Source organism: Lepisosteus platostomus, chromosome 19 (genome assembly GCF_059453375.1).
Source record: "Lepisosteus platostomus isolate fLepPlt1 chromosome 19, fLepPlt1.hap1, whole genome shotgun sequence".
In the NCBI taxonomy this organism is placed as follows: Eukaryota; Metazoa; Chordata; class Actinopteri; order Semionotiformes; family Lepisosteidae; genus Lepisosteus; species Lepisosteus platostomus.
In genome coordinates, this window is record NC_142629.1 from 2,491,024 (window position 1) to 2,517,408 (window position 26,385).

The window sequence follows — 26,385 nt, forward strand, 5'->3', positions numbered from 1 at the left end:
TAAACCAGGAAAGATGAAAAGCGCAGCCCCTTGATGGGCTGGGTGCTGTCACAAGGCACGGGTCTCCAGGGATGGTCAGTTTTCTGTCCGGCACATGGGCGCCACATGAGGTACCAGTCAAAGTGTTAATAACTACCCCCCCCTCCCCCACCACCACCACCACACATCCCTGGGGGGGAGAAACCCCTATTTTCTCCCCAATATGTAAAGCATAGTTTGATCTGTAATTTGCAGTTCCCATAATCAGATTGTAGGATGCAAAGCAAGCAATGACTAGCAGTTGACAATGCCTCACCTGGCTGGTAATTGCCACCAATATTCGAAAAAAGCAGCCTACTGGCCTTGATCGGAGGTTTTAGCTGTACTTATTTGCCTATTGGCTAGGTTGAGTGAGTGCAGAATAAAAGAAGAGGGATTGCTGACCAGTGCATGTTGTTTAGGAAACGATGGAGATCCCATTTAATAAATGAGTGATTATGCAGGCCCAGGAGGCTAGCGTTGGTGTCTGCGTCCATGTGTGCACAGTTACCATAGGACGCATGGGAAATTCTCACACTGAATACGCGGTGTCGCTTTCGGCTTCCCCCGGACACTGCTGCCTGCCCAGTCTTTCTGCGTTGGCGGGCTGGGCCGGTGCCTGCCGGGTCGGCCACGGTGGATGGTTAATGTCCCGCAGGTGGAGCTCGGATGCCCCAGTTCCGACAGGGAAAACTCAGCACACGTCCGTGTGGCCGACCGCTCCTCCCCAAGAAAAGAAAGAGTTTAGAAGCTGTGTAATAACAGAAAAGAAAAGGAGCTTAAGTGAAGGTTGAGCACGGCAGCGGCTTCTAGTGTATTATTATTCTGGGATGCAGCTGCTGAAGGCCTTGGTCATTGTGGTATATGAAGTCATGTGTATTATAATGGCTGACCAGTCCTTGTAATGTATGCTAAGCCTGCAGTGGGGGAGTCTTTCTGCATTTCCTAACGGGGCCTGGATTCTTTCACGATTCCGTAAAGGTGAAAACTCTGAGTCTGTGGGGGTAATGGTGCCGTATTCTGAGGTGCGCCTACATACATCTACCTGTCATGTTTCACTGTTCTCTCAGTTCGGAAAATATTAAATGATTCTGTTGGGGAATCGAGGCTCAGAATGTTGTGGGGAATATCAGTCAATATTTGATCGTAAATGAAAATTAAAACGATGCATGCAGCACAGTGCATACCCCAGCGTCCTGGCCAAATTTCCCATTGGCCTTTATCAATCATGGCCTCCTAATAATCCCCGTCTATGAATTGGCTTCATCACTCTGTTCTTCTCTCCACTAATAGCTGGTGTGTGGGGAGTGTACTGGTGCACTATGGCTGCTGTCGCATCATCCAGGTGGGGCTGCACACTGGTGGTGGTGGAGGGGATCCCCATTACCTGTAAAGCGCTTTGTGTGCAATATCCAGATACATGACTGAAAACCAATTATTATCAAAGGACTTTTAAAGTTTGTCTTGTTTATTGAGACCTAAGCAGTGCTTAAAAAGAGAGTCTCACTACAGACGGTTGGGGGCTTTCAAGTCAGTGGGAAGAAAAGACATCTCGAAGATATTTTAATTAAAAAAGCTGCCAATTCAGGACTTTTGTTGCAAGTGAGGAGCTGGAAAAGTCCCAGCAACAGCGGAGTGTCTGGTACCCACCCCGATTTCAAATCCAGTAAGTAAAACAACTACTAGTATTTTCTTAATATTTATTAACGGTAAAAGATGAAAGATACAAAAGTATAAATATCACAATTGTAACAATATAGAAAATATTCTGCACAATGAAATCTTAAAGGCACATTTCATTATATATGATGTTACCTGCTGGAGTCAGACATGCACGATGTAAAGGCTTAAACGTACAGAGAGACCCCGGCAGCAAACTGGTTTTCTGTCAGGGAGCTGCTCAGAAATTGTCAAGCCCTTGTTCAATGCCAAAGGCAAAGGAGGACATTGTTCATCTCCTTTTTACAGAAGAAGGCTTTCTTCCCCCCCCTCGTTTCAGACGTCCTAACTAATATTGACGTCTGCTCCTCTAGCTACGCGTGTGGTTCCTGGAGCTTGTACAAGCCCAATCCGCTTTGTCAAACAGTATACATAGAGAACGAGAATGATTCCAAAGCTGCCGTCAAGCCCCCTGGGGGAGATCTGGACTGGGGTTGGGAGGCTGTGGGGGCCCCAGTGACTGTGGGACAGACATTGCGCTCCGTGTGCACGCACAAATCAGCACTGATCGCCACTTCTTCTTTGGCTTTTCGGTTTGAGAGTAAACAACTGGCAAACTTCGAAAATTTGGTTTCAGTCATTCAGTTGCTGGTAAACGTTTTTGAAGACCACAAAATAGCTCTGTGGCCAGCACCTTGGCACTGTTGATCTGTCCTCCCACACTCTGCAGTAGCCCTCCGAAAGCTGCGTCGCCGTGAGCAGCCGGGCGGCAGCGAAGAGACCGTTTTCCGGGCTCCTGGTTTTCCGAGGGGAGGTGGAAGGTGCCCACCACAGCGGTGCCGGTTCTCATCGGACCTCGAGCGGTCCTGCTCGCGCGAGATTGTCGGCGTCGACGTCGTCGCAGACTTGAAAACGAACAGGGCTACAGCGTTCGAAGGACTGACTGTCGGGGGCCAGTCCTTTTTTTGGTTTCTCTCGATGGTTTGGTTATGGGGAGGCACAGCACCCAGTTATAGGAAAAATATTTACAGCATGTGCTACATCAGTAAACCCCCCTCCAGTAACCAGACCTCTTCCTCCAGAAGCAGCAGTGTGGAGAGTGACAGCATTCAGTCCCCCGGCCCTGCCTCTGCCTGGGGCAGGGGGAGGCTGGACAGGCTCGAGAGCCGGCAGTTCACCCCCACCTTTTTGGTTACAGCCCTGAGCGTCGCAGATCTGCAGCGGAGAGGAGGAATAACAGTCTCAGCACCTGGTGCAGGGCCCTTTCGGCTGTTCTTGTTCACATTATTGCTCGTTGTTTCCTCTTTCGTTCCTCTGAAAGAGCAGCAGCTGCCCCCGGGCTTCTGATGACCTGTTTTCTTCTCTCTCCTGTCTTCACTGGGGAGGCAGGAGGTGAAGAGAGAGCGGGGTTCCCCCCCCCCCACTCAGGACCCCTCCTGCTTGGGGCTGTCACACCAGCCCCGCCTCCCGGCACATTCTGTAGAACTGGCCCCGGCTGGCGATGAGGTTGGACGGGGTGTCCATCTCTGTGATCTGCCCTCGGTCCATCACAATCACCCTGCATTGGAGACACCCACAATCAAGACTCCAGCAAGGACGCCCAAATTTAATAAATGTGCTTCTTTCATCCCTGTGAAATAATGATAACAAGTCCTTGCTTTTATATAGTACTTTTCATACTTTTACACCTACAGGAAGGGACCCACTTCAGTGGGGGACACGTGCCAGCGGTTCTGCAGACCAGGAAGAGGAATTGAAACTGCAATTCACGGATAATGACAATTCAACATGCACCTCACTCGCAGGAAGTCTTGGCAACTTCCTGTTATAGAGAAACTGTACACACCCCATTTTCATGAGAAATATTCCTAAGGTGCCGGTAGCTTCCTGGGGAGGGATTTGGAGTGGAAGTGGGAAGAGGGGGAGAGCACTGTGGATGGGGGACAGATTTTTGTTTTAACGTCTTCCAAAATTCCCGGTCTTTGTCATTCCAAGTCCTTGCCTCTGGCTGTGGGCTCAATTCCTCTTCTAAATTCAATCGCCTGTTTCTACACACTTTTAATACCCTTTCTCTTCTATTCAGGTGGCCCTCCCTGCCTTGTACCTGTCCCGTAACCCCTTCTTCTAGCCTCTGAACTCCAGCTTTAACGGTCAAACGGGCTGCAGACGGAGGGCTGTTGTCCATCTCCCACGCCCACCCCCTCCCGTGCCCATCCAGCGGCCCCGCCCCGCCGTACCGGGTGTAATCCATGATGGTGTTGAGCCGGTGGGCGATGGTCAGCACCGTGCACTCCTCAAACTGGCTGCGGATGGTGGACTGGATCAGGTTGTCCGTCTCCAGGTCCACCGCGGCCGTGGCCTCGTCCAGCACCAGGACCTTGGTCTTCCGGAGGAGAGCCCGGGCCAGGCACACCAGCTGGCGCTGCCCCAGGCTGCACAGAGAGGCCGGGGGGGAGAGAGCGGGCGGATCAGCGCACAGCACTGGCAAGAGTGGCGAGACACAGAACAACAGGCGGGGGCTCTTGGAGATCCCAGAGGGGAAATGGGAGAGAGAGAACGGGAGCGACAGAGCAGGGGGAGAAGACCTGAGGCCTCTTGCTTTACCTGAGATTCTCTCCCCCCTCCGAACACTCGTGGTTCAGCTTGTCCGGCAGCCCCGACACGAAGGTCTTGAGGTGGGCGAGCTCCAGAGCGTTCCACACCTCCTCGTCCGAGTAGCTGTCAAAGGGGTCCAGGTTCATCCGCAGGGAGCCGGAGAACAGCACAGGGTCCTGGGACACACAGGGGGTCAGGACACACCGGACCAGGAATTACTGACCAGACTGCCTTACGTGCAGCAGACCTGAATATGACTAAGTCGATCTGCCTAGCAGGAAATGCTTTCCAGCCTCTGGAAGTTTACAGTTAGATATGGCTTTTGTTGTGTAATTGCACAACAAAAAAGCTTTAAACTGATAGCTGTGTAGACGATGATTGAAATTGAACAGACACCGCAGAAGGTTGAAGGGGATATTCCATAATGGTTACAGTAATATGCAGTCTTTTCAAGGATATGGGTTATCGGCGTGGACTGGAAACTGGTTGTGCAAATTTGAAAGATTTGCAAATCCTGGACAAAGAGAGAGGAGTCTATAGTTTGTCCAATGGAAGAGACCCACAGTGAGGCCAACATACCTGTGGGATGATTGTGATGCGGGACCTCAGGTCGTGCAGACCTATCTCTGCAATGTTGACGCCATCAATATAGATTTCTCCTTTGGCAGCTTCCAAGATCCGGAAAATCCCGAGGGCTAGAGAGGACTTCCCAGCTCCCGTTCTCCCAACTATCCCAACCTGCAAGGGTTTAATATTGGGGAGGGGGGAAAGTGGTGTGATCAGTAAAGGGAATGGGTGACAGATCCAACACTTGTTTTCATTCACTTTTCAGTACATCTGAAACTCAAGTTTTCTTAAATGCCTTTGTACCACAAAATGGACTCATTCTGATACTGCAACAAAATGCAGCTGAGCAGATAAAACATCATAGAATTTCATTAGAAAAAGCAGAAGATGGGAGTATTTTGTGATTTCTGAATGAATTACACAAAAAACTGGCACGCACAATCAGTTACTGAGCGCAGCAAGCAACCACGCCGATTAGAACCTGTGTTTAGAAGCAATGAATGGAGCCTGACCTTCTCCTGCTCCCGGATCTGCACTGTGATGCCCTTCAGAGCCCAGTCCAGGCCCTTGCGGTACTGCAGTCCGTATCCCCGCAACTCAATGGTGCCTGTCTGTGGCCAGGCAGGGGGCACAGGGCTGCTCTCCACTGTCCAGGCTGCCTGCAGGATGCAGTTGAGGTTAGATCAGATTTCACCCCAGGGAAGGGTGCAAAAAGGATGCAGGGAACAGATTGTAGTTTTTTTTTAAAGAAAGGGAGAAAACCTAAATGCTTCATAGGGGTGTTAGGGATCTAGGTATCTTTGCTTGTTCTTTTATAGGAAAGCACACTTTTGAATCCGGAGCTCAGAGAGCAGATAAATGTGCCACATTAAGGTTGAGGCTGTTTTATGGTAACCCCAGGCAGGGATCAGAGCTGTCTCCCTGCGCCGTGGCTCACCTCTTTGGCGGTCTCGATGTACTCCTTCACCCGCTCCACCGACACGATGTTGTTCTCCACGTCTGTCCAGGAGCGCACGATCCAGCTGAGGATTCCCGTCACCTGCGGGAAACAGCAACGCCGGAGGGAAGCGTGATCACCTACTGTCCACCTACACGTGACGCCACTTTCTAATTGGCTGGGCGAAAGCAAGTGCGCACGAAAAGATGGTCTTTCCTCATGCAGGGTTGCTGAGGGGAAAGGATGGGTATGTTTATGTGATGCAGGATATGCAAAGTAAAGTACTCTATGTGGGATTGTGGATTCCTAATGCTTTTGCCAGTTTCTCACTCAGTGCTGTCCCATGATTGCTGTGGGCATGTCTGTGTTGTCCCTGAGTGTGTATCTGATTACCTGTAGCGAGTGGGATACTGCCAGACCGACGATACCAGGACTGAGCGTGCCCTTCCCTATCACAGACAGAATAGCTGCGGCCAAGACCAGTGCATTGCCCAGGAACTCCAGGTTCACAGCCAGCCACCTGCAACAAACACAGACATGCTGATTCTTTTCATTGTCCTGGCCAGGTGAGGCTCAGCATGCTTTGTAATACCCTCCCAGTACAGAAAGAAGGACACCACGGGGACTGATTAGCTCACTTTGGGAATAGGTTTATCTTGTGCACATAAACTTGCTTGATTGGTTAATACGACGCTCTCGACTCGTTCCCCAGTGGGAAAGAGGGCTGTGTTGCTGTGTCTGACCTGGTGGCTACGAATCGGGGGAAGTAGGAGGTCTGGTTGTAGTCCACGCGGTGGTTGGCCTGCAAGATGAAGCGAGGCTGCTCCCTGAATGCGCGGATGACGCTGACGCCCTGCACCGTCTCGTTGAAGTGGGTGTAGATGGGCGAGCGGCTCACCGACTCCAGCCTGCGCAGCTGGCAGGAAGTGGCCACGTAGAAGCTCTGCAACACAGCAACGAGCAAGGGGGTTCTGTTGAAAGGGAGGAATGCGAGCAAGGGAGCCTTCCCGGCCTTTCCGCTGTGGAGCCTCGGGATGAAGCTGAGAATAACACGGTAGTCTAATCCTCACCCACAAGTCACCCGTACTGTACTGTAAAATCAAACCACCGTTCAGCAGCCAGCAAGGTAAGGACACACCGTCCTCGGTGATCTAGTTACCTGTGCTATTCCCACTCTGAGGCAAAATGCAAAGAAATGCAACAGATCAATCTGAAAAATGTTACTATTTTCCACTTAAATTGGATGCTAACATGTCTTACATGGACAGCATTTTTTTTTATAATGAATGGTTGTAATGGTTAGATCTTGGTTAGTAATGGTTAGATCTACCTCCAGTTAAACCTAACACCTGTTTCCGTCTGGAACAGCGCCCCCTGCCTACCTGGATGAAGCAGTAGAAGAGCGCGAGGGGCAGGATGACGACGGCGGCGAAGGGCATGGCCAGCAGCACGATGATGCAGACCTCCAGCAGTTTGAACAAGTAGCCCAGCATCATCTTCAGCCCGTCGGGGATCATGCAGTCGATGGCGTCGATCTCCTTGGAGAAGCGGTTGAGCAGGTTGCCACTGGGCGTGCGCTCGAAGAACGACATGGTGGAGCGCAGCACGTTGTGCAGGAGCTCCTGGTGCAGGTGGCGGGACGCGATGATGCCCCCCACTGAGATCGCCACGTTCGTGCCGAAGATAGCCACCCCTGGAACACCAGGACCAGTGAGATCACTGCCACCTCCATAGTGAGGTCAACTATAGAGTAGCCACTATGACATAACCCAGCAACATGAAGCAAGTGTTGGACGTTTTAGAGATGACAGATATAATACCTTCTCTCTTGTACCATTCCCATTTTAGAAGATGCACTCATGGTTCATTCTCGCTGGATCAGGGAACCGACATGTAGTGTCAATTTACATGAACCTCAATGTGAAAGCATGTAGAATCACATTATAATCAGAGGACTGGAAAGATATTTGTCCATCTGAATTAAGCCTGGATTAAATCAGTAAGTTTGAACCTCCCATCAGTCGCCAATTCCAAAGCTATACTCTTTCCATGATATAGGTGCAACAAACCACCGGCAGAAATCTGCCATTTAGAGTGGGTGGGTCAATGTTTTTGTTTAACCTGGACTTCAGTCTCTCTGGAAGCCAGTGAAGAAAGGACAGACAACTTAATCACCCCTATCCTCTATATTCTAAAGCTGCTGGAATCAAACCGAAAGCCAGAGTCGTGTGCAGGACCGACTGGGGAAGAGGCTTAGCTCCTCACCTTGTGCGAAGCCCAGCACCCCGTACACGCCCAGTTTCAAGTCCGTGTCAAGCTGTGTGCCGTTGACGATGGGATCATCCGCCCACATGCTGAGCCAGTAGTTGTAGGTCAGCGAGGCAGCCTGCTGGAAGGCGTACAGGAAGATGATGGGCAGGATCAGGGCCAGACCAATGGTTTTGAAGTACTCCATGTACATCTCCAGCTTCACCTGCAGGGACAGCCAGTGGCCATGAGAGACAGTTAGAATCTGGGCGTGGTAGAGGCATTGGCCCTCCTGAGAATAGTCAAAAGGGCTGCAACAGTCTTATAACTGGGCAAAAAAAGCATCTGGTTTGGAAATCTACATGAGGGGATATTTGGTACAGTATATAAACTTGCAGCGTGGGCAATAGAAGACAGTTCTCATAAAAAGATGCGTTTTATTCAAGGCAAGGCGATTACTCACTCTGCCAGTTCGGGCTCTGTCGGCCTCGGTCAGTTTCCCAGCATCCTCTGGGGTCTCATCCTGGTCTGAGTCTGACCTGGATTCCATATTCTGCAAGCTGGGGCTCCCGGTATCTCCACTGAGAAAGAAGGCAGCGTGGGAGAGTTAGGATAGCTGCATGCATTCTGGTGTGCAGGATCAGATGGGAAGCATTCAGAAACAGACTCCAGGCTGCCAGCCTACAAACCTGATGAGCTGCTCCTGGGACAGGTCTCTGGAAACGGGCATATAGTCAGTCACACTGAGCCTGGAGGAGGACTTTCTGGGACCTGCAATGCAGAGAGCTTGTAAATGCCACACAGGGAGCAGTCTAGCAGATTACCAATTGGGAATTGAATTGGGAAAGATCCAGATATTTATTTGTTTATTTTGTTGTATGAAAAATACCCACATGGCATCAGCTTTTAGGTAATGTACCACGATATGTTCTCACATTAATGTGCAGTGAAATATTTTGTTAAAAGGACTGTAAAGAACATCAGGATGAAGTGAAGTACGAATCCCTCTGTGGTGCGAAAACAGGTGTTGGCTCCTCACCTCTGTGCACGGCACTTTCTTTGCGGTCGCTGCTGGCGAACACCCGGATGAAGTCGGCAAAGGCGCCGTTGCGGCCCAGCAGCTCCAGGTACGAGCCCATCTCCGTGATCTCCCCATCAGAAAGCACCAAGATCAGGTCAGCCTGTGGCAAGAAGCTGAGCCCATGGGTCACCAGCACACGTGTCTGTGAACATGGACATGAGCATGGAGTACTATATTACAGGAACATTGCACACAGACAACACTATCAGTACAGTTTAACCTTATTACATACAGTCCTTCGTACAAAGAGGTTAATCAACCAACATCTCATCAGATCTCATGGAGATATTATACTTTTCTACTTACAGGCCAGACATGTATTATCTCAATACCTTTCTGTATGCCCTATTATATACCTGCTGCATAAATTATTGTTAAAGTTGGTTAAACTGTAGAAATCTGTGCTTAAAATAGAACACAATTCTATTCTGTAATTGCATTTTGGATTTGTATTTAAGTATTACAGTATGTGGTACTCAATTCCAGCAAGGTGATGGGACTAAAACTATGGGAGAATGGGAGCTTACATCCCAGTAAGTGAGGTAAGTGTGTGGGCGTTACCTTGTCTCTCAGCAGGCCCTTGGGTCCAATGACTTTGTCAAATATGTGCTGTCCCACATGGGCGTCCACTGCAGACAGGGGGTCATCCAGCAGATAGACATCAGCCTTCCTGTACACAGCCCTCGCCAAGCTGACCCGCTGCTTCTGCCCCCCTGACAGGTTCAGACCCTGGACAAGGAGACGCACACAACTAGATGGTCAGACATGAGTCAGAAAAGCTCTGACTGGAGACCCTTATTGCTCCTAAACTCAGACTAAAAAATTATTTGCAAAAGGCTCTTTCTAAGCAGATGGAGTCGTACATGTGTCAGCTATGTTGGTTGTGCAGTGTCTGTTCCTTATAATGGCTCAAACTCATCATCAGCCAGTCTCTTGTGTGGTGCTTTTTTTAGCAGCAGAGAGGGCATCTTATCCCCTGGAATGAGCTATCTACTGGCTGCATTTTCTGTAATCCTATAAAACAGAATACTCTGCGGGAAAGAGGACAGCTAGATTACTTTATGCTAATGCATAAACTTGGTATGTTTATTTCTTGTATTAGGCTCTTTTTGTGGAAAACGAGTAGACATTTTGACAAAACAATATGGTGCACAAGGGTGTATCCTGGTGTATGCTAACTTAGAGGCCTCCAGTTAGCAGTAAAAACGCATCTGAAATCATTGAGTGAAGTGTTACTCTCAACAAGTGTCTAATGGCCTTGAAATGTTAAGGAACTATCCCATCTCCATTAGGCGGAGGACGGATGAGGAGTAGGTGTGGGCGCTGGGAGTGAGCTACCTTCTCTCCGATCTCAGTGGCGTCCCCTGCAGGCAGGATCTCCAGGTCGGGCAAGAGGGCACAGGCTTCCACTACGCGCTGGTACCAGGCCTCCTTCTTCTCGCGCCCAAATATAACGTTCTCCCGCAGAGTGGCATTCTGGATCCAGGCCTGCTGGGGCACGTAGGCCACTGAGCCCTGCACGCAGAGAGAGAGTTACCCTGTGATGCCTGATGCAGGCCGTTCTGTCTGGAATGCAGAACCACTCAGTTGGTTTTAATATGTAGTTGTTTTTAATTTAAAAAAAAATTAATCAAGTAAATTTGGTTGTGAGATATTGTCCTGTGTTTCTTAAACAGGAGACACGCTCCTGATTAGTCCTAGTCTACACATGTAACCAAGTAGCAGTCTACCTAAATAAAACAGTAAGAACTGTATTAAGTTCCAGACAAGTGAAATTCCAGACAGAGGGACAGAGAGCTCAGGGACAGTGGTACCTTCACTAAGACACGGCCGCTCCTTTTCTCAGTCTCCCCCAGGATTGCTGACAGCAGTGAGGACTTTCCACTGCCCACATGACCCACCACTGCCAGCAGAGCCCCCTGCGGGACTCTGACATTGATCCTGCAAACAGGGGGACAGATACAGGTTCAGGCACAACTCGGTCAAGTTCCCACGGTACAATACCGAGCATGAACGGTTCTTGGATTATCTGTTAAAAAGAACAAAGAGACTGACCTCCTTAAGCAGGGGGATCCTTCCCTGGTCCAACCGAAAGTCCCGTTTTCCACCACCACGCTGCCCCCTTCAAAGGGAGAGACCGATGGAACGAGAGGTCAGTCGGGGATTCCAGACATTGAAGGACAACATGAACTCGGAGTTGGGCTCAATTACTGGACCTGTTATTTTCCAGTTTCAGGTCAGCCAGTTATCATTTATGTGAATGTTTGATCTCTCAATTGGACTGCGCATCCTGTCCACATCAATTTTCCTGTGTGATCATGATCCCCCAGTCTAACATTACCGGGCCTACTGGAAATCATAATCAACACCCTTCCCTGGCTCACATAAGCTTTGCTCTTAAAAAAGGAAACACAGTAACAAGATGAGAAGTGAGACGTACAGAAAAACCACAGAATTCCCTCCTGGCGACTTGGTAAATTACAGGGTCTATAATTACAAGGTACCTGATTAACCACCGTTTTAAAAATGAATGTGCACATATCCAGGAGCTTTTGAGGAGTGTTGAAAGATGAAAAATGAAAAACTAATTAAACCAGTTTCTTCCTGCTAGCTACTGTAGGTGTCAGATCTCACATATGTTTTCCTTGATTGGTATGGCTGTTATCCCCCAATACTGACTCCTGGGGTGTAAACAATATGTAATATTTTGTCGTTGCGAAACATCTTAAGTTTGCTTCTTAACTGAACAGTTGTAGCAGATTTTTCTGGTTATTATCTGCTCAAGATTATCTGCTCTTTTTCACAGCTTATCAAAGGGCCAGAACGTGTGGTGAGTTAAAGACGACGCCCCGGAGGAGATTCTTCTCATCTTCTTCTAACAACGCCGAAGGATTCTGTCCTGGAGCGCTGGGAGGCGACTCGGCAGCATTGAGAGGGTCCGAGCCCAGGCCATCAGTGGACAGAGGAATCGGCCGGCCGAGCTCACTCACCGGGGCTGAGGGGGGCTCTCTCCACGTTGTCAGCTTTCAGCTCTTCTTGACAGAGGAACTTGCCCAGGCGCTTCAGAGAAACGAAAGCCTGGAAAACAAACCACCCCATTGAGTGTTTCCACCCCCTCAGCAGCGTCCATCACAGTAACGCAGAGATTGTTAACTTTTTTTTCCAATCCACCCTCTCTGTTTTGAGCTTTTGGCTGCAGCGCTCATCTAATTGAAGCCAGTCAGGATCAAGAAAGCGCAATGACACATCTGGCTGCAGTACAGCCATTCGTTAGTGCTGCAAGACGAGGAGACAACTGGAGTAACCCAGTTAAGGCACAGGGATTTAGACCCCCAGTTGTGGGATACTGGTGTGGCGTGACGGCGGTGACCTCTGACCTCACCTGCATGGTAGTGCTCATGGCGAAGGGCAGCTGGCTCAGCGGGGTCTTCAGGATGTTGATCAGGGCCATGGACACGAAGACCTTCTGGGCGTCGAGCACGTTCTTCTCGTCTATCAGCACGTACACCCCGAACATGGCGAACGCAATCTGAGGGACAGTACCCAAACACACCAGGCCACTCAGAGACGTCGCTGCTGCAGTTTTAGTCTTCAGTTCCTGAAATACCTTTCCCCTAACTTTCTGGCTGCTTGGACAATTAATCCCCAAACTTGTGTCTCAGTCTGTTGTTGAAACAAAGATACCCCCCCACCAGTGCTTCAGTTTGAAAAGAGGGCCAGACAGTACCAGCCCCGTTCAACACTTCCCCCACTGTTGCATCGTAAGCACAGGACGCTGTTCTTACCAGGAATGTGGATGAGTTGAAGGACGCAATGGAGATGGAGTAGAGAATCTGGGATTTCTTCAGGGCCTTGAGCTCCTTCTGCCTGTAGCCCAGCACCCTCTCCAGGAAGGCCTTCTCCCAGGCGTAGAACTTGATGATCTTGATGCCGTTCAGAATCTCGTTCATCAGCTTGATCCTCCCATCCATGTGCTTCATCTGCACCTCCTGGCGATGGGCAAAGACGTCAGGGGGGCCCCCGTGAGTCACCATGACACAGGTACAGCACATTTACCCGCCCTCGTATCGGGGAAAAGCATTGCACAGGAACCACGAGTCATGCTTCAATGAGGGCTATTAGATATTCTATTAATGACCAGTTTGTGAGCAATCGACGTTCTGCAAACTGTCGATAAATCACCCACATACTCAGGAGTGATGAGGTTAGCTTATGGACAGCAATCATCGCTGCTGTGTGTGTCGTTTCAACTCAATTAACAATACATTGATCACTAACAGAATATCTGTTCCCCCCTTCATTTTTTCATTTGACCAAAATGTTGTTATGGAATAGAAATCAAACTAACACGATAAAATGAAAATATATCTAGTTTTGCTATTCATTCATGGGACACTGTGGCAGAATTATTTATACTGTATATTTATCAGACAGAGCAGGAAATGTTTACCCGTATATGGTGTAAGATGAAAGTATTTTTCCATTTGTTATAACTATTGTATCAATGAGAGTAAGATATTTTATGCATCTGCCTTATACCTGTGGCTCGGTAGCATGCAGTATTATCTGCAGTCCAAGGGCACACAGTATTTGCTGATATTCCAGTGACCAGCTACAGTCACAGAACATCCCAAAATCCAGCTAGGAGAGAATCTGAGTTTTTGCAGTTGTGTCTCCTTTCAGTACTTAAATATGGAAGTGGTTAATCCATTCCCATTGGCGCTGCAGCACTGCCAAAAGTCTGCTTCGTTCAAACACAAAAATCCAAAACAACAATAAAAAATTTTATAGCGCATATTATGCGGTTGACTTTCATATGGGTAACATGGGGACATCAAAGGCCGAATAGGGAGAGTGTGCCCCCAGCCCACGCGGCCACACCACTCTGATCCCAGCCAGCGGCGGGACAGGGAGAGAGGAGACAGGGCAGCGGGCCCACAGGGATCTCCTCTCCCTCTTGCCCGGTGGGAGCTGACAGTACCTGGAGTTTGCTCCTCTGCTTGGCGATGAATCCGTTCAGGGGAAAGATGAGGATGACGGTAGCTATCCCAGCCAAGGCCGAAGGACCCAAGTGCTGATCAGGGGGAGGGAGAGGGAGAGAGAGGTAGCGGTAATGAAATATCTGGCACTGCTGTGTGACCACTGGCAGGGCTTAAAGGGAGCGCTGTGCTATATTGAAGTTATGTCAAATTCCTTTTTTGTTTATGCGAATCATGCTAAATCTCGGTTGGCTTTTCTTTGTTTTTTTAGTATTCACACTGAACCAGAATCAAGAAAGAAAACACAGATATTTGGACAGTCAGTTGCTTCAGCAAACTCCGCGGGGATCCTGCAAAGCCTGAGATCAGTGTTGGAATTTAGTCACGTTGAGGACTTGTGCCCTTGCTTGGTCTCCACGGGACCCCTTACCTGCCACAGGAAGAAGAGACAAAGGCCGATCTCAATGGGCGCCAACCACACCGCGTTGAAGTACACCACAAAGTCCATGAGCTTCTGAGTGTCTGCTGACACCAAGTTCACGATCTCTCCCACAGTGCAGGTCCTGCGCGCAGCGCTGTTGATGACCAGGGACTGCGGCACATGCAAAAGAAGAGGATGGTGAGGACCTGTTGAATCTTTGCATCCTCTAAGAGATAAATCAGAGCTTGCACGTCTGATTCCCTTTCTGCGCTGAGCTGCCAGCCCTCCAAACCCTACCTTTCTGTACACCAGGCCCATGACGGCTGTTTTGACCCTCATGCCCACGGTGAAGCAGGAGTACATGTACTGGTGGTTGAAGAGAGACTGCAGGCAGGACAGGAGGAACATCAAGGCTGCATAGAAATAGCCCTTCCACAGGGGGGCATCCTTATCCCGCATGAAACCTAGCAGGAAACTGGGGGGGGGTAGAAAATAGAGAGGCTGTCAACAGGCTGGAGAGTTGAGTGTGATTACCTCATGTTTCCCATCAAACCTCCTGCTGCTCTTGGTTATCATGGCTGAGACCAGTAAGGCAAAGAAATTCGTTTCAGTTATTACTCAGACTGAGCTCTTCTGGCGATACAGGCACTGCAGAGACACAGGGCGTTCAAAGTGTGTGTCCCTTGAAGCTTGGTGCCTGTGCTACTCCTTTGTTGGCTCCCTTTTCTTTCACAGTAGGTGTTGATACAACTGTGATTATAACCAAGGCCCCAGGCCAGACATAGATGGAAAACATTAAGCTGTTTGCAGCCTGGCTTGCCTCAGACTTGGCCAGCCACTGCCTGACCGTGGTCAGCTGGTGCAGCCTGAGCACTTCAGCATTTTTCCTTTTAGAGAGTCTCCCTCCTGGTGTCCCCCTGCTGGTGGGGCTGTGACGACACAGGTCTGTGTGGGAGATGCTCTGTACTCGCTTGTTGAATCATCTCAGTGGAATCGAACTACGGTGGACAGCTATGTTACTTCCTCTGCTCACCCCAGGCCTTTCTAGACTGAGCTCCACTCAGCAAAGGCGCTTAGTGGCCAAACAAACCAACCATTAAGAACCTTGAGAAGTTGCAATGCTGCAACTACAGGGAAAAGCTAAATAGGTCACATTGGACACGGATGGCAAGGAATTAATGAATTGTGAAGTTTACCACATCCAGAGTGGTAGATGGAATTTTTTTTTTGACAAGAGAAATCAAAATCTTTAAGGACCAACAGCAGAAAATCTGTTTAGGTCAGCTTTTATGGTGAATCCCTAATGCTTTGCATTGAAATTCATGGTAACATCTGGAAAACATTCATGATGTTTGCCAGTACATACTTGGGACTCAATAGCATGCTTCTGTTTTTAATTTAAGAGATTCAATAAATGGCTCTACAGCTAGGTTGTGGTTCCTTTGCAAGCCATAATTTAATGATTATATGGGCTTGTAGCCTGCAATATTTTTGAGTGTAACGATTGTAACGAAGTTTTAATTTCCATGATAAGGTACTGTAACAAGCTCTCTGGTCCGGCCGGCTGTTTCCTCTCACCTGAGCACCTGAGGGATGGAGAACATGAAGGCGTCGTGCACTATGAGGCACAGGGTGCCAGTCAGGAAGTAGGGTCCGAAGGAGCGGGCGAGTGTTCGGAGCAGGGAGAACCCGGAGCTCTGCTCCCGGTGCAGCTTGCGGAGAAGCTGGGCCTGTTCTGTGAGCTTGGAGCCGGGCAGGGCACTGAGGGACTTCTCCTGCCTGACAGACACACACACACAGGTACAGTCAGCGCAGGCTGGCCCTCTGGCTGCTGGCTGCAACAATGCTTTCCTTTCTCTTCTAAAAGGATTTTATTATAATTATTTAGAAAGGACAATAAAACCTCAGATTGGATGAGCACAGGAAAGTCACGCCTGTCACGCAAGTCACGCCTGTTTCCTGATTTGACATACAGTAATGTAATTTATTAATCATCGGAACAATTGCACTTTATTTTAAAACATCTTTTCCAGGAGGCTAAACTACATGTTGACTGTTGCCACCGGCCATAAAACACAGTTTCATTAGATGACCTCTGACGTATGAGCAACGTAGTTTTAATGCTACAGAAACTGAAGCAGTTTTATCATGTTAAGTAATATAATGGCTCAGGCCCCTGGTCTCTGACATTGTGTCTCCATTGAATTTGCTTTGATCTACTTTTCCCTTTTAAATTGAAAACTGTACTGCTGTCCAGTCTGGAAAGCTTGTCTTAACAAAACCCAGGGGCCTCAGCCGAGAAAGTCTTCAGCAGCTCAGTTTTTTGTTTTCAAGTTGTAGAGCTTGCAAATGCATGCATGCATGCAAATAGCATGTGCCCAGTGCTGGGGAAAGTTCCTTTCCAGAAGTAATCCATTACAAATTACAGTCACTTGTGTAAGAGACAACATCTTTAACAGTAATGAGAGGCTGGGGGAATCCAATTGTAACCATCATCAGTTACAGTGATTCCAGAAGTTTGTGGATAGTTTCTATGTAAAGTAATGCAACCCCTCTTGAAAGTAATTTTAACATCTTATTAAATGGAAAAAAGTCATCCTTCACACAAGTAATGTATAACTGTAATGGATTGCTTTTTAAATGTAACTGCCCCCCAACACTGCACGTGCATATCAGGGACAGGGGGACGTACTGTTGCAGCTTGGTGCACTGGGCTGTCCACTCCCTCTCCAGGTCAGAGATGATCCTGTCAGACCTGTCCTCCTCCCGCAGTGACCACAGGTCCTCGGCCTTCAGTGGCTTGCGGTAACCTTTCACCACCAGCCTGGATGGACAGAGGAAGGGCCAGTTACCACGGCGACTTTGACGAGGAAGCCAGTCTGTCAGCCAGTCTTTTCAACGTGAGTTATTTTTCAGGTGTAGAAAATTAGATTCTTACTGAAGCTGACAGCTTAAAGCTGAAAGTCTATGCAGAAGCTCAATCTAAAAGCACAGAGAGTGAAGTTGTTTCACCTCAGAAATAAGCCCAATGATAACAGTGCTGTTGTCTCTTTGTAATCTGCTCACTGAATTGACTTTTAAACTACTGCAATCAATTCAGGTGGGCAGCTGCGTCAGCATGCGTAGGCTGCAAAGGAACACGTAATAGGTTTATTCAATGCTGAAAAGAGAAAGAAAGAAAACACAACGTTTTGGCTTCTTCTTCACCCTTGTTTCTTTTCTTCTCTTTTCAGCATATACAGTAGTAAACCTATTACTTGTTCCTACTGCAATCAAGCTTGTTACGTAAAACTATGTGAATGAACTAAAAAAAACATATTGTCTTATGCAAAGTGGGAGGGGAGTCTGGCATTGCCAAAGAGAAAAAAAATATATAAATGAAAAATGTAAGGGCCAACAAAATTAGATTTTTACTGAAGGGGTTTTCCCAATTGCAATCGCGCCCCCTGATGAGGAAACCTCTGGGAATACATAGCTAGTCAATAGCCTCACCCAGCTATTACTGTAGATCTGGCCAAAGACACCAACAGGACTAGTTTTATCCTCTCTTTGGCAAAGGAGATGAGTGCATCCCATTAGTGAAGAAATTTGTAGAAACACAATAAAGACGATTTTGATTTTCTTACCCACTGAACCACCAGAAGAGGATCTTGGATAAGAAGGAGGCATCTTGCACGGGGCAAGGGTTCTGTGGGAGTTAAAAACAGCAGGTAAGAGATCTGCAATCTGCCGGATCAAATACAGAAGGCTCGTTTAAGTGACTTATTTTGTTTAAGGGCAGTAGTTTCAGTAGTTTAAGCTTCATGAAATCACAAGAAATGAGCATTCTGAATTCACTGGGCCTTGTACCTTACTATTTAGAACGTGCCTCTCTGTGCCACAGTTGTGGAGTCAGTATTCGTGAGCTGTCGTTGAGCTCTGTGGGATGATAAAGCTGCCTTGTACTGGGTAATTAAATGTCTGAACAGAAACACACTCTCTGGCTCCTCTTGGCGAAAAGCAGATGGAGAGGGTGCTCTGAGGTCAGGGCTGAGCGGAAATCAGCAGTCACTGAGGTATGTGGCTAACAGCAGCCGTCTTTATTAAAAAACCTCGCCCCCTCACAGGAGCTCACGCTGGGATGCTGTGAGTAACTCTGCCCAGGATGTGAGGGAGACAGGCAGTGCATCAGGACAGGCCGCTGATGCAGGGTGTGCCTCTCACAAACCATCTCGCTGTCTGTCGCCTCAGCAGTGCTGGAGCTGTCTGCCTGCGGAAAGCTACCCGCTACGGGCAGACCCCAGAGCCTGATTCTGGGGACTCTGCATGTGTGCTCGTGGCCAGAGGAGAAGGTCACGGCCGGTTTGGATCAAGCGTTCGTCCTGAAGTCGCCGACGATGTGACCTAAGCTGCAGGAGAGGGCAGGGCTGGGTGGGGCAAGAGGTGACTCTTGCTTTATTTCCCCACTTTTAGAAAATGAGCTCAGCTCGAGCCGCTGAGAGGGAGCTCGCTCACAGCCAGCCCGTGGAGAATCATAGAGAGGCGCGGCTGAGGCTCTGGGCCTCATCCAAGAGCTTCTAGTGAGACCGCTGGATCGGCTGGGCAGCCTAGCCCCCCCCCCCCTCCCCAACTCCCACTGATACACTCAGACCTTTCTCACTGCCGTCACAGGAAACCTGTGCCAGCCAGGGTAGGAGGCTGGCACCGCAAGACAGGCCAGGCGAGAGGGAAAGAGAAAGTGGCGGCTCAAAATACACATGAGCAATAACAGGAAAATCATTATTATTTTTATAAAAGCCACACGCTTGCAGCTGTAGTCAGCTTGCTTTTAATGCCAGGGCATGCTACGGAGTAATAACATGTTGTAATTTTAAATTCCTGATATCCTACAACACGTGCAAGCTATATTTAAGTAAATATATTTCCTTCATTACAGATTGGACTTTAATCGCATCCGCTGAGAACATCAGAGAGAGGATCATCAAACCTGAGAGCCCAACTTGGCCCAATGATCTGAAGATATCCTCTGGCTGTTTCTTGAATGAAGCCAAAGTATAGGTATCAGCTACTGTACATGACTGGGTAGCTTTTTCACACTCACTTTCGTCTTCTTCTTATTTAATACATAAATAATAAGTGATATCAAAGTTATATTTATTGGTAAGTTCCAGGCTCTTTCCGGATGCAGCTGCCTTATTTAAAGGAAGCTTTCCGAGCGTTCCAGGAGATCGGGAGTGATGGGATCTGCTTGCTTACCGGGACTTTGACAGGCCGACGGGTGTAAGGAGGCTGGTCGGAGAAGCAGGAGAGAAACAGCTGGGCCAGCTGCAGAGTGAAGTATGAGAAGAAGGCCAGGTAGCGCACAGCATCTGCAGAGAAACCCTGTGGCACAGAAAACACTGGCTTAGGACCAGAGCTCGTCCGCCCGGAGATCACCTCCGCGCTCACAGTTCAACTGGCTGTCCTACTGCGAGACAAAGCATCTCTTTCCTGCCACCTCCCATTTTCCTACACACAAGTGATTCCCAAGCCTAAGCAGCTAATCTAGGCTTTGAGGAAATAGGCGTCTTGGTAATCTAATAGTAACCAGCAGCCAGTTTCATGTCCTGATCATTCTCTGCGGAAAAGAGTGTTTCTAATTAACAGTGCAGAAACTGACCGCTGGCTGGCCGATGTACTGTATATCCTCGTGTTCCTGTGTAGCATCCTACAGTTCGGAAAGTCTTGATCAGAAGGAGGTTTTGTGTTCCAGCACACACTTAGATCATCTTTTGCTGAGGGACTTGGATAATAAGTGCTTGTTTTTCGAAACGGCTTGTCGCTGGTCGCATGCGCAGATTCTCAGTGCCAGGGGGAGGGGAAGTCCCTTAATTTGCACTTCAGGACACTGGCTCTTCACCCTCTTCAGAACTATGATTAGGAGTTGGCAGGCATTGTGTTAAAGATACGAAGGTCTGTTAGTAATAATGACCCTATGACAGCCTTCTCTGGTTCCTGTTCAGTCCGAAGAGGAACAGGTTCTTTAAACTCACAGCTTTAATATCCTGCCATCTCAAGCACAGAGCCTCTCCTCTAGTTCTAAGGTGGAATTTACAGATGACCCTTTAGCATGCAGTAGAGTTACTGTCAGTCAACACTGTGACTTGACAACCTTGCCCAAGCCCAGTATATGAAGGGCTCAAGAAAAAGAGCTGAGGAATTCTCTTTTACTGGAAATCCTAAAAATGTGACAGAATCCTACAACAATACTATAGTGTTGTAGTCTGCAGCAGTCGGGCACTGCTGATGTCATGTGACAAAAGCAAATTGGCATGAGTTCTTGTCAAAGCGTCAGATACTCCCAAGATCCCATCGAGTACTTCCTCGCCCTGACATCCATCCATTTCCCAGCATGCCCATTAGAACAGAAGTGACAACCTGAGTAGCATGGACAAGCTACCTGCCAGTCTAGCTACGGTACACTGGACCACAGATTTACTGTTGTGTATGTGCCACAGGATGTGTGCATGTCTCTTAGCAGTTTTGCACAGTACCAGGCCTATTCCTTTGGTGCCAGAGCACATGCTAACTTGAGATCCTGCAGTAAACATCTGCTCCATGCGGGGGTGGGGCAGTGGACCAAGGGGAGAGGAGGCCCTGTGGGAGGGGGCAGGGTGTGGGAAGAGCACTGAGGACAAACTTGCTGGAGCCTGAGCCTGAAAAACACTGGAGCTAGCTGGCAGGAAATATGGGTCAGATTCCTTAGGCTCATGTGGTTGTGTGAAGACCCCCTCAAGACCTAGAAGGAAGCATTCAGTCTTGTAAACATGACCCCGCTCAACTCAGCTACTTTTTTAGCCAGATGATTATAATGCACAGCAGTGCTGGGAGAATTGTGGTTTGTGCAAAACAAGATACCGCAGAAACTGACAGCTGTGCTATTTCTAATGCACTGCGGAGAATGGTGTGCATAGATGGACGGCTCAGTGCAAAACAGGATTGTTTCTATTTGCTGTTTTTATACAGGTAGAGGCGACTTGTAAGGCAGTAAAGAACAGAAGAATATAGGAGAGGTATTCATTGCACACAAGTAGTGGTGTCATTTCACTCCTACAGCCAGAGTAATTAGCATCCGAACTTTCTGGAAAAATAAACATCTGTCTGCAATGTGTCTTTGGCCACTAGCAATCGTTGTTGCTGTATAATCAGTTTTGATCTAGAGCTGAAACGACGCCAAATATCAAATAACTCTAACCATGTTTCATGCATTCTAGGAAACAAGGAAGCAAGACACAGAGGTGGCCTGCTGAGACAGAGATGAACACAGATACCTCTTTCTGTGAATGGTGCACAGAAGTTAAGAAAACATGTATTTGTATGTTAAACTGCATTGCAGTTTAGAGCCGTGTCACTAAAGTCATTGTGGCAGTGACTGCGTTGGGTCTGGTTTTGAAGTAGCCCTCCAAGGACTGAAGGGAAAGCTTTGCAAATGTAACCTACATTTCATTAGAACAGCCACGTAGACGAGGCTCTTAGGCATCTTGAAGAGAGCCTTCATGAAGGAGCTGAAGCCGATTGGCTACAGGGGTGACAACCCCTGAGCCCCCTTGCGCTTGTAGTGGTGGTCCCCAAGAAGAGCCCTATTTCAGCAACGTCAGCTGAGAGTCTGGGGAGAGCCGCGCTGAAGGTGGCAGTGTCCACACAGGGTCATCTCTGTGTAAGAGATTATGTCATTTTGGCCTTCCAGCATTCCCAGGCCAAGAGGAAGAAGCAGTGGTTCCTGGTTTGTGAGAGCCATGTCTGGCCACACACCACATTCACTATCTGCAGTCTCATCAACAGCATGGGAACGTCACGCTAGACACTATAAAAACACAAGCTCTTTTATATACATACGGATGCAGAAAATGTCTATTTTATACTGTGTCTGCCCGGGGCAGACCATGATTGCCATGTCTGTGAAGGAGTTGGAAGAAAATGAAGGGAAACTCCAGCCAGCAGACGATGGGACCTAACAGTGGCAGCTGTGTCATCTCACAGGAGATGTGGCCAGTGCTATCGGCAAGGGCATGGCAGCTGCCCTGAAGACACCGCCCTGCCAACACATCCTTTCAGCTCCAGAACAATTGAGTCACTGTCCAGGACAGCCATCGGCAGACAATGACACACATGCTAAGCATGCTGGGAAGATTTGAGGGTAAGAATGAAACATGAAGGAAACCAGTGCAGATCTGGGAACTACACGATGAGAAAAGCCTTCTGCCCTGATTGGATTACAACCGGTAGATCTGGACAAGATGCCTATGCTGATCTTGACTCAGAAGAAACCCAAGACTGAGACCTGTTAGCAACAGCTATCTTCACCGCTTTCCTTGTTAAAACGAGCGAGATTCTTCACTACAAAGGAAGTAAGGGCCTTGCTCACCTCGTCGATGGCCAGCTGGATCTTGGCTCTCAGCGGCACCAGGGAGCACACCACGGCCAGCAGCCAGAACAGGAACAGGAAGGCTGAGGAGCGGCTGCCCCTGACCCGCTCAAATTGGATAATTAAGACCGCCAGCACCTGGGGAAAGATAGGATTCCATCACGGACAGCTCTGAGCACAAACAGCTGCTCTTCAGCCTCTAAGAATCTCGACCCTTTAGAAGCTGTTTTCCTATCCCGGCAATTTCTGCTGAAATTCCTTCGTAAAAGGTCTCTTTAACATCTACTGTCAGGCAGTCGCGGACCAGATCCTGGAGCTGGGCTCCTCCCCCAGGGTTGCCTGGCTCTGCACACTGCAGGATTGGGTTGAAATGAGCTCCTCAAGCACTACATTTTGGGTTCCTAATAGCAAGATCAAAATCTAAGCGCTGCACCGGAGAGGGCATTTTCCCATCCAAAATGACTCATTTCATCCGAAATGAGCATTATATTCCCAGTATGTCAGCGTCTGGCCGGGAGAATCTTGGGAATCGCTGCGGAGCAGAGCATGTCCGAGAGTTTGGCTTTGTCGGGAACGGGGAGAATCAGGTGGGGGTGCCGCTCTGCCAGCAGGGCCAGTTACAGTCTAACTGCACTCAGCGGCTTCTCTCCAGCCCTGAGTAATCAGAAAACGTTTCCGCTTTCTCACTGAGGCAGCAACCATACTGGAATTCACATCCCACTGTCTTATCCCACTTCCCTTTGTAAGCATCATCCAGGAATGCGCCTCCTCTGCCATCGGCCGGCAGTCTTTCCCGGCTGTCTCTATACCATGCATCGGGAATGAGCAAACCATGATGCAAAGAGCTATTTACATTGAAGCGCAGTTTCTATGTAATTACCGAGGATGGGCTGTGTTTGGAGTGAAGTAATGCACTTCATCCACCTACTGCTCTGAAGGGGGGAGGGGGGTCTTTTCCTTTACAGTGTCCCTCAGTGACGACCAAGACTTCACAGCAGCACGGCTGATCTGCTGAATGTACTCAGGGTGAGGGGTTTTATTGTGCATTTCTTTTGTCGGAACAGGCTTAGGTAATCAGTGCATTTTGACAGGCCATAAGCATGACGTTTCTGCACTCCTTACAGTGTGTGTTGAAGACAGATTGAACTGTTGGAGCTCTGTTTTTTTTTTAATGTGCTAGTTGCTTTGGTTACAGTTTAGTTAATTGATTACTTTTTTAATAAACTAATGTGAGGAGATAATGGAGAGAAATAAAGATAAGCCATAAAGCCAAGATAGTATATATACTGTAGATATACAAGAATAGTATATAAATATTAGAGAGGCGTTTAGTTACAAGCATGGTGCAACACGGCTCACTCTGTAGTCAGCCAGCAGGGATAGTATTTGTATTGAGTTATGGAGGTAAGATGCGTTTAATGATAAGTTATATTCTTTAATCTCCTCTGATAATAATTTATTGTTGTGTGAGTGCTGCTGCTCAGATTCTAGGAGCCTTGAGTTAAGGTGAAGTTGTTGTGGTGTGTTGTGCTCTCTTACAGGCCTTTCGCTAATTCTGAAAATATTCTGATCATGATCATGAGATTTTTTGTTTTGGCCCACTTTGGATTGCACCATCCATTTTCAAAAACCACTGAGTCCTATACAAGGCTGCGGTGAGCTGTAGCCTAATCCGACAGCATCCGCAGTTTTGCAATAAAATCAAAGAATGTGTTGAAGCTTGTTTTCAGGGTTTTTTGCGCGTTGTCAGACCACCATAAGCTGTCTGACGTCTGAACGATGGAAGGAAGAGCTCGGTCTTTTGACGCAGTGTCAAAGCCGTGGGTGTCAAAGTACTACACTGCTGCGTTTCTGGATGCGAACAACAAGATAGAAAAGCAGTCTGCCCCCACGAGGTGGTCTGGGAACGTTAAAAGCTCAGTGTTCCTCTCAAGAAGTGTCTCTTTGTGCCTGGGGCACGCTCTGGCTGGAGATGTTGACATTGGTGTCTGCGCTGACCACATGTGGGCAGGGTGTCTGAGTCTGGGAGGGCTGTCTGTGCGCAGGGGCTGTCTGACCTTGGTGGGGAACAGGGACTATTGATACAGGAGCGCGGTTGCGGGTCACTGCCAGACCTCCGGGCTCCCTCCCGTTCTCTATCTGTCCTAAATCGCCGAGGACTCTTCTGCCAAAGCAACGCCCCCTCTTCACCTTGACAGCACCTAACTGTTGACTATAGGGACTGACCTCACCTCTCGTGGGCAGCTCATCGCTTCCTCTCTTTCTTCTTCGAGCGGGCAGGGTAAACAGGACAGCGTGAGAGCAGGGGAGCTGGGCTCCTAACTGGACGATTGTAGCCAAGTGCTTTTATCCATCTAGCCAGCTAATTAAATCCACGGCTGAGACCCCGTCTACACACTCAGTGTCAGACACCAGGATAAGCTCTGGCCTGATGAGCCTCTAGGCTTGACTTGTGTTCCGATTTTGGACTGTAGTTACGAAGGGGACATGACTTTTTGTATTACCCTCCTACAGGACACTTTACCAGAGTAAGTTACAGTATGTTGTAGCTTTGACACCTCCTACGGTTTCTCCATGCTTATGAAATGCATTCACTCTGCCCATGAGGAGGCCCGTTCTTCACCCTAATATCCCCAGCAGTGGGACCTGGCACACACTTCAGTTGCTTTGCACCAGGAAAAGCAGAAGAGAGGCAAAAGAGCAGGTTACCACAGTGAGGCTGCGGATGACGGGGCTGAGCAGGAACACCAGGTGCTGCTGGATCTCTCGGTTCCTCTCCAGCAGGATGTAGAAGAACTCCACAAAGCCGAAGGAGGCCAAGAGGAACCCCAGGACCTGCGGACAGCAGGGAGCAAGGGAGGGAGAGAGAGATGGAAAAATGAACACCTGGCTGTAGTCAGCCCACATCCTGCTCTGTTGGGAACATGGACTTTCATCGTTTCCCTGCTCTTCTCGTTTTTCCTCTCTTCCTGTGTCAGCTGCAGCGTTTTATAGGGCTGATCAGTAACAGAAAAACCGTTGCATTCCTTAAGTCCCGTAACTGACGAGGGAATCGGTTTTAAAAAAAACGAACAGGTTCTCAATATTCGACGCGCTCTGACGGGACATTTTGCGTCTGGCAGCTCTGTGCTGTGGTACACTGATATCTGTAGCAGCATCAAAGTCCAGCGCCCCTCTGGTGTGACTCACCATCTTGGCACAGCAGAGGCAGGAGACGCGAATGTACCCGCGGTCGTAGCAGTGCAGGTAGAGGCAGTAGAAGGGCGCGCAGACCCAGAGGTAGACACAGGGGACCCACACCAGCACCGTGTTCTGGAAGCACTGGGTCAGGTCCGGGTTGGGAGTGTACCAGGTCCGGTTCCAGTCCTGTGAAAGGACAGGCAGAGGTCAAAATGTGATCTGTTGCCTGTCAGCGGCACGGAAAGGCTTTTATTCCTGTTCCTTTTGGTAAAGATTTTGATTCTAAGCCTTTAGCCTGTTTTTCTTTTCAGGGAACAT

The 26,385-nt window shown here is 48.6% G+C and overlaps 1 protein-coding gene across 1 annotated transcript in view; it reads right to left on the reverse strand.

The window, feature by feature from the left end:
• Positions 1-1,704: 1,704 nt before the first annotated feature.
• Positions 1,705-26,385, reverse strand: part of LOC148644868 (multidrug resistance-associated protein 1-like) — a 29,986-nt gene continuing 5,305 nt past the window's right edge. The window contains exons 2-31 of the mRNA XM_088613015.1: positions 26,077-26,253; positions 25,597-25,722; positions 22,888-23,025; positions 19,740-19,865; positions 18,131-18,192; positions 17,197-17,328; positions 16,083-16,283; positions 14,802-14,979; positions 14,514-14,675; positions 14,086-14,178; positions 12,890-13,093; positions 12,487-12,633; positions 12,095-12,182; positions 11,160-11,226; positions 10,919-11,045; positions 10,443-10,619; positions 9,666-9,833; positions 9,063-9,246; positions 8,713-8,794; positions 8,487-8,604; positions 8,042-8,249; positions 7,159-7,469; positions 6,520-6,719; positions 6,170-6,296; positions 5,777-5,878; positions 5,352-5,498; positions 4,852-5,010; positions 4,282-4,448; positions 3,915-4,109; positions 1,705-3,235 (exon numbers count right to left, since the gene is read on the reverse strand). Of these exons, the coding sequence (XP_088469141.1) occupies positions 3,127-3,235; positions 3,915-4,109; positions 4,282-4,448; positions 4,852-5,010; positions 5,352-5,498; positions 5,777-5,878; positions 6,170-6,296; positions 6,520-6,719; positions 7,159-7,469; positions 8,042-8,249; positions 8,487-8,604; positions 8,713-8,794; positions 9,063-9,246; positions 9,666-9,833; positions 10,443-10,619; positions 10,919-11,045; positions 11,160-11,226; positions 12,095-12,182; positions 12,487-12,633; positions 12,890-13,093; positions 14,086-14,178; positions 14,514-14,675; positions 14,802-14,979; positions 16,083-16,283; positions 17,197-17,328; positions 18,131-18,192; positions 19,740-19,865; positions 22,888-23,025; positions 25,597-25,722; positions 26,077-26,253 (4,482 nt within the window). The 3' untranslated portion in view covers positions 1,705-3,126. The remainder of the gene's footprint in view (positions 3,236-3,914; positions 4,110-4,281; positions 4,449-4,851; positions 5,011-5,351; positions 5,499-5,776; positions 5,879-6,169; positions 6,297-6,519; positions 6,720-7,158; positions 7,470-8,041; positions 8,250-8,486; positions 8,605-8,712; positions 8,795-9,062; positions 9,247-9,665; positions 9,834-10,442; positions 10,620-10,918; positions 11,046-11,159; positions 11,227-12,094; positions 12,183-12,486; positions 12,634-12,889; positions 13,094-14,085; positions 14,179-14,513; positions 14,676-14,801; positions 14,980-16,082; positions 16,284-17,196; positions 17,329-18,130; positions 18,193-19,739; positions 19,866-22,887; positions 23,026-25,596; positions 25,723-26,076; positions 26,254-26,385) is intronic.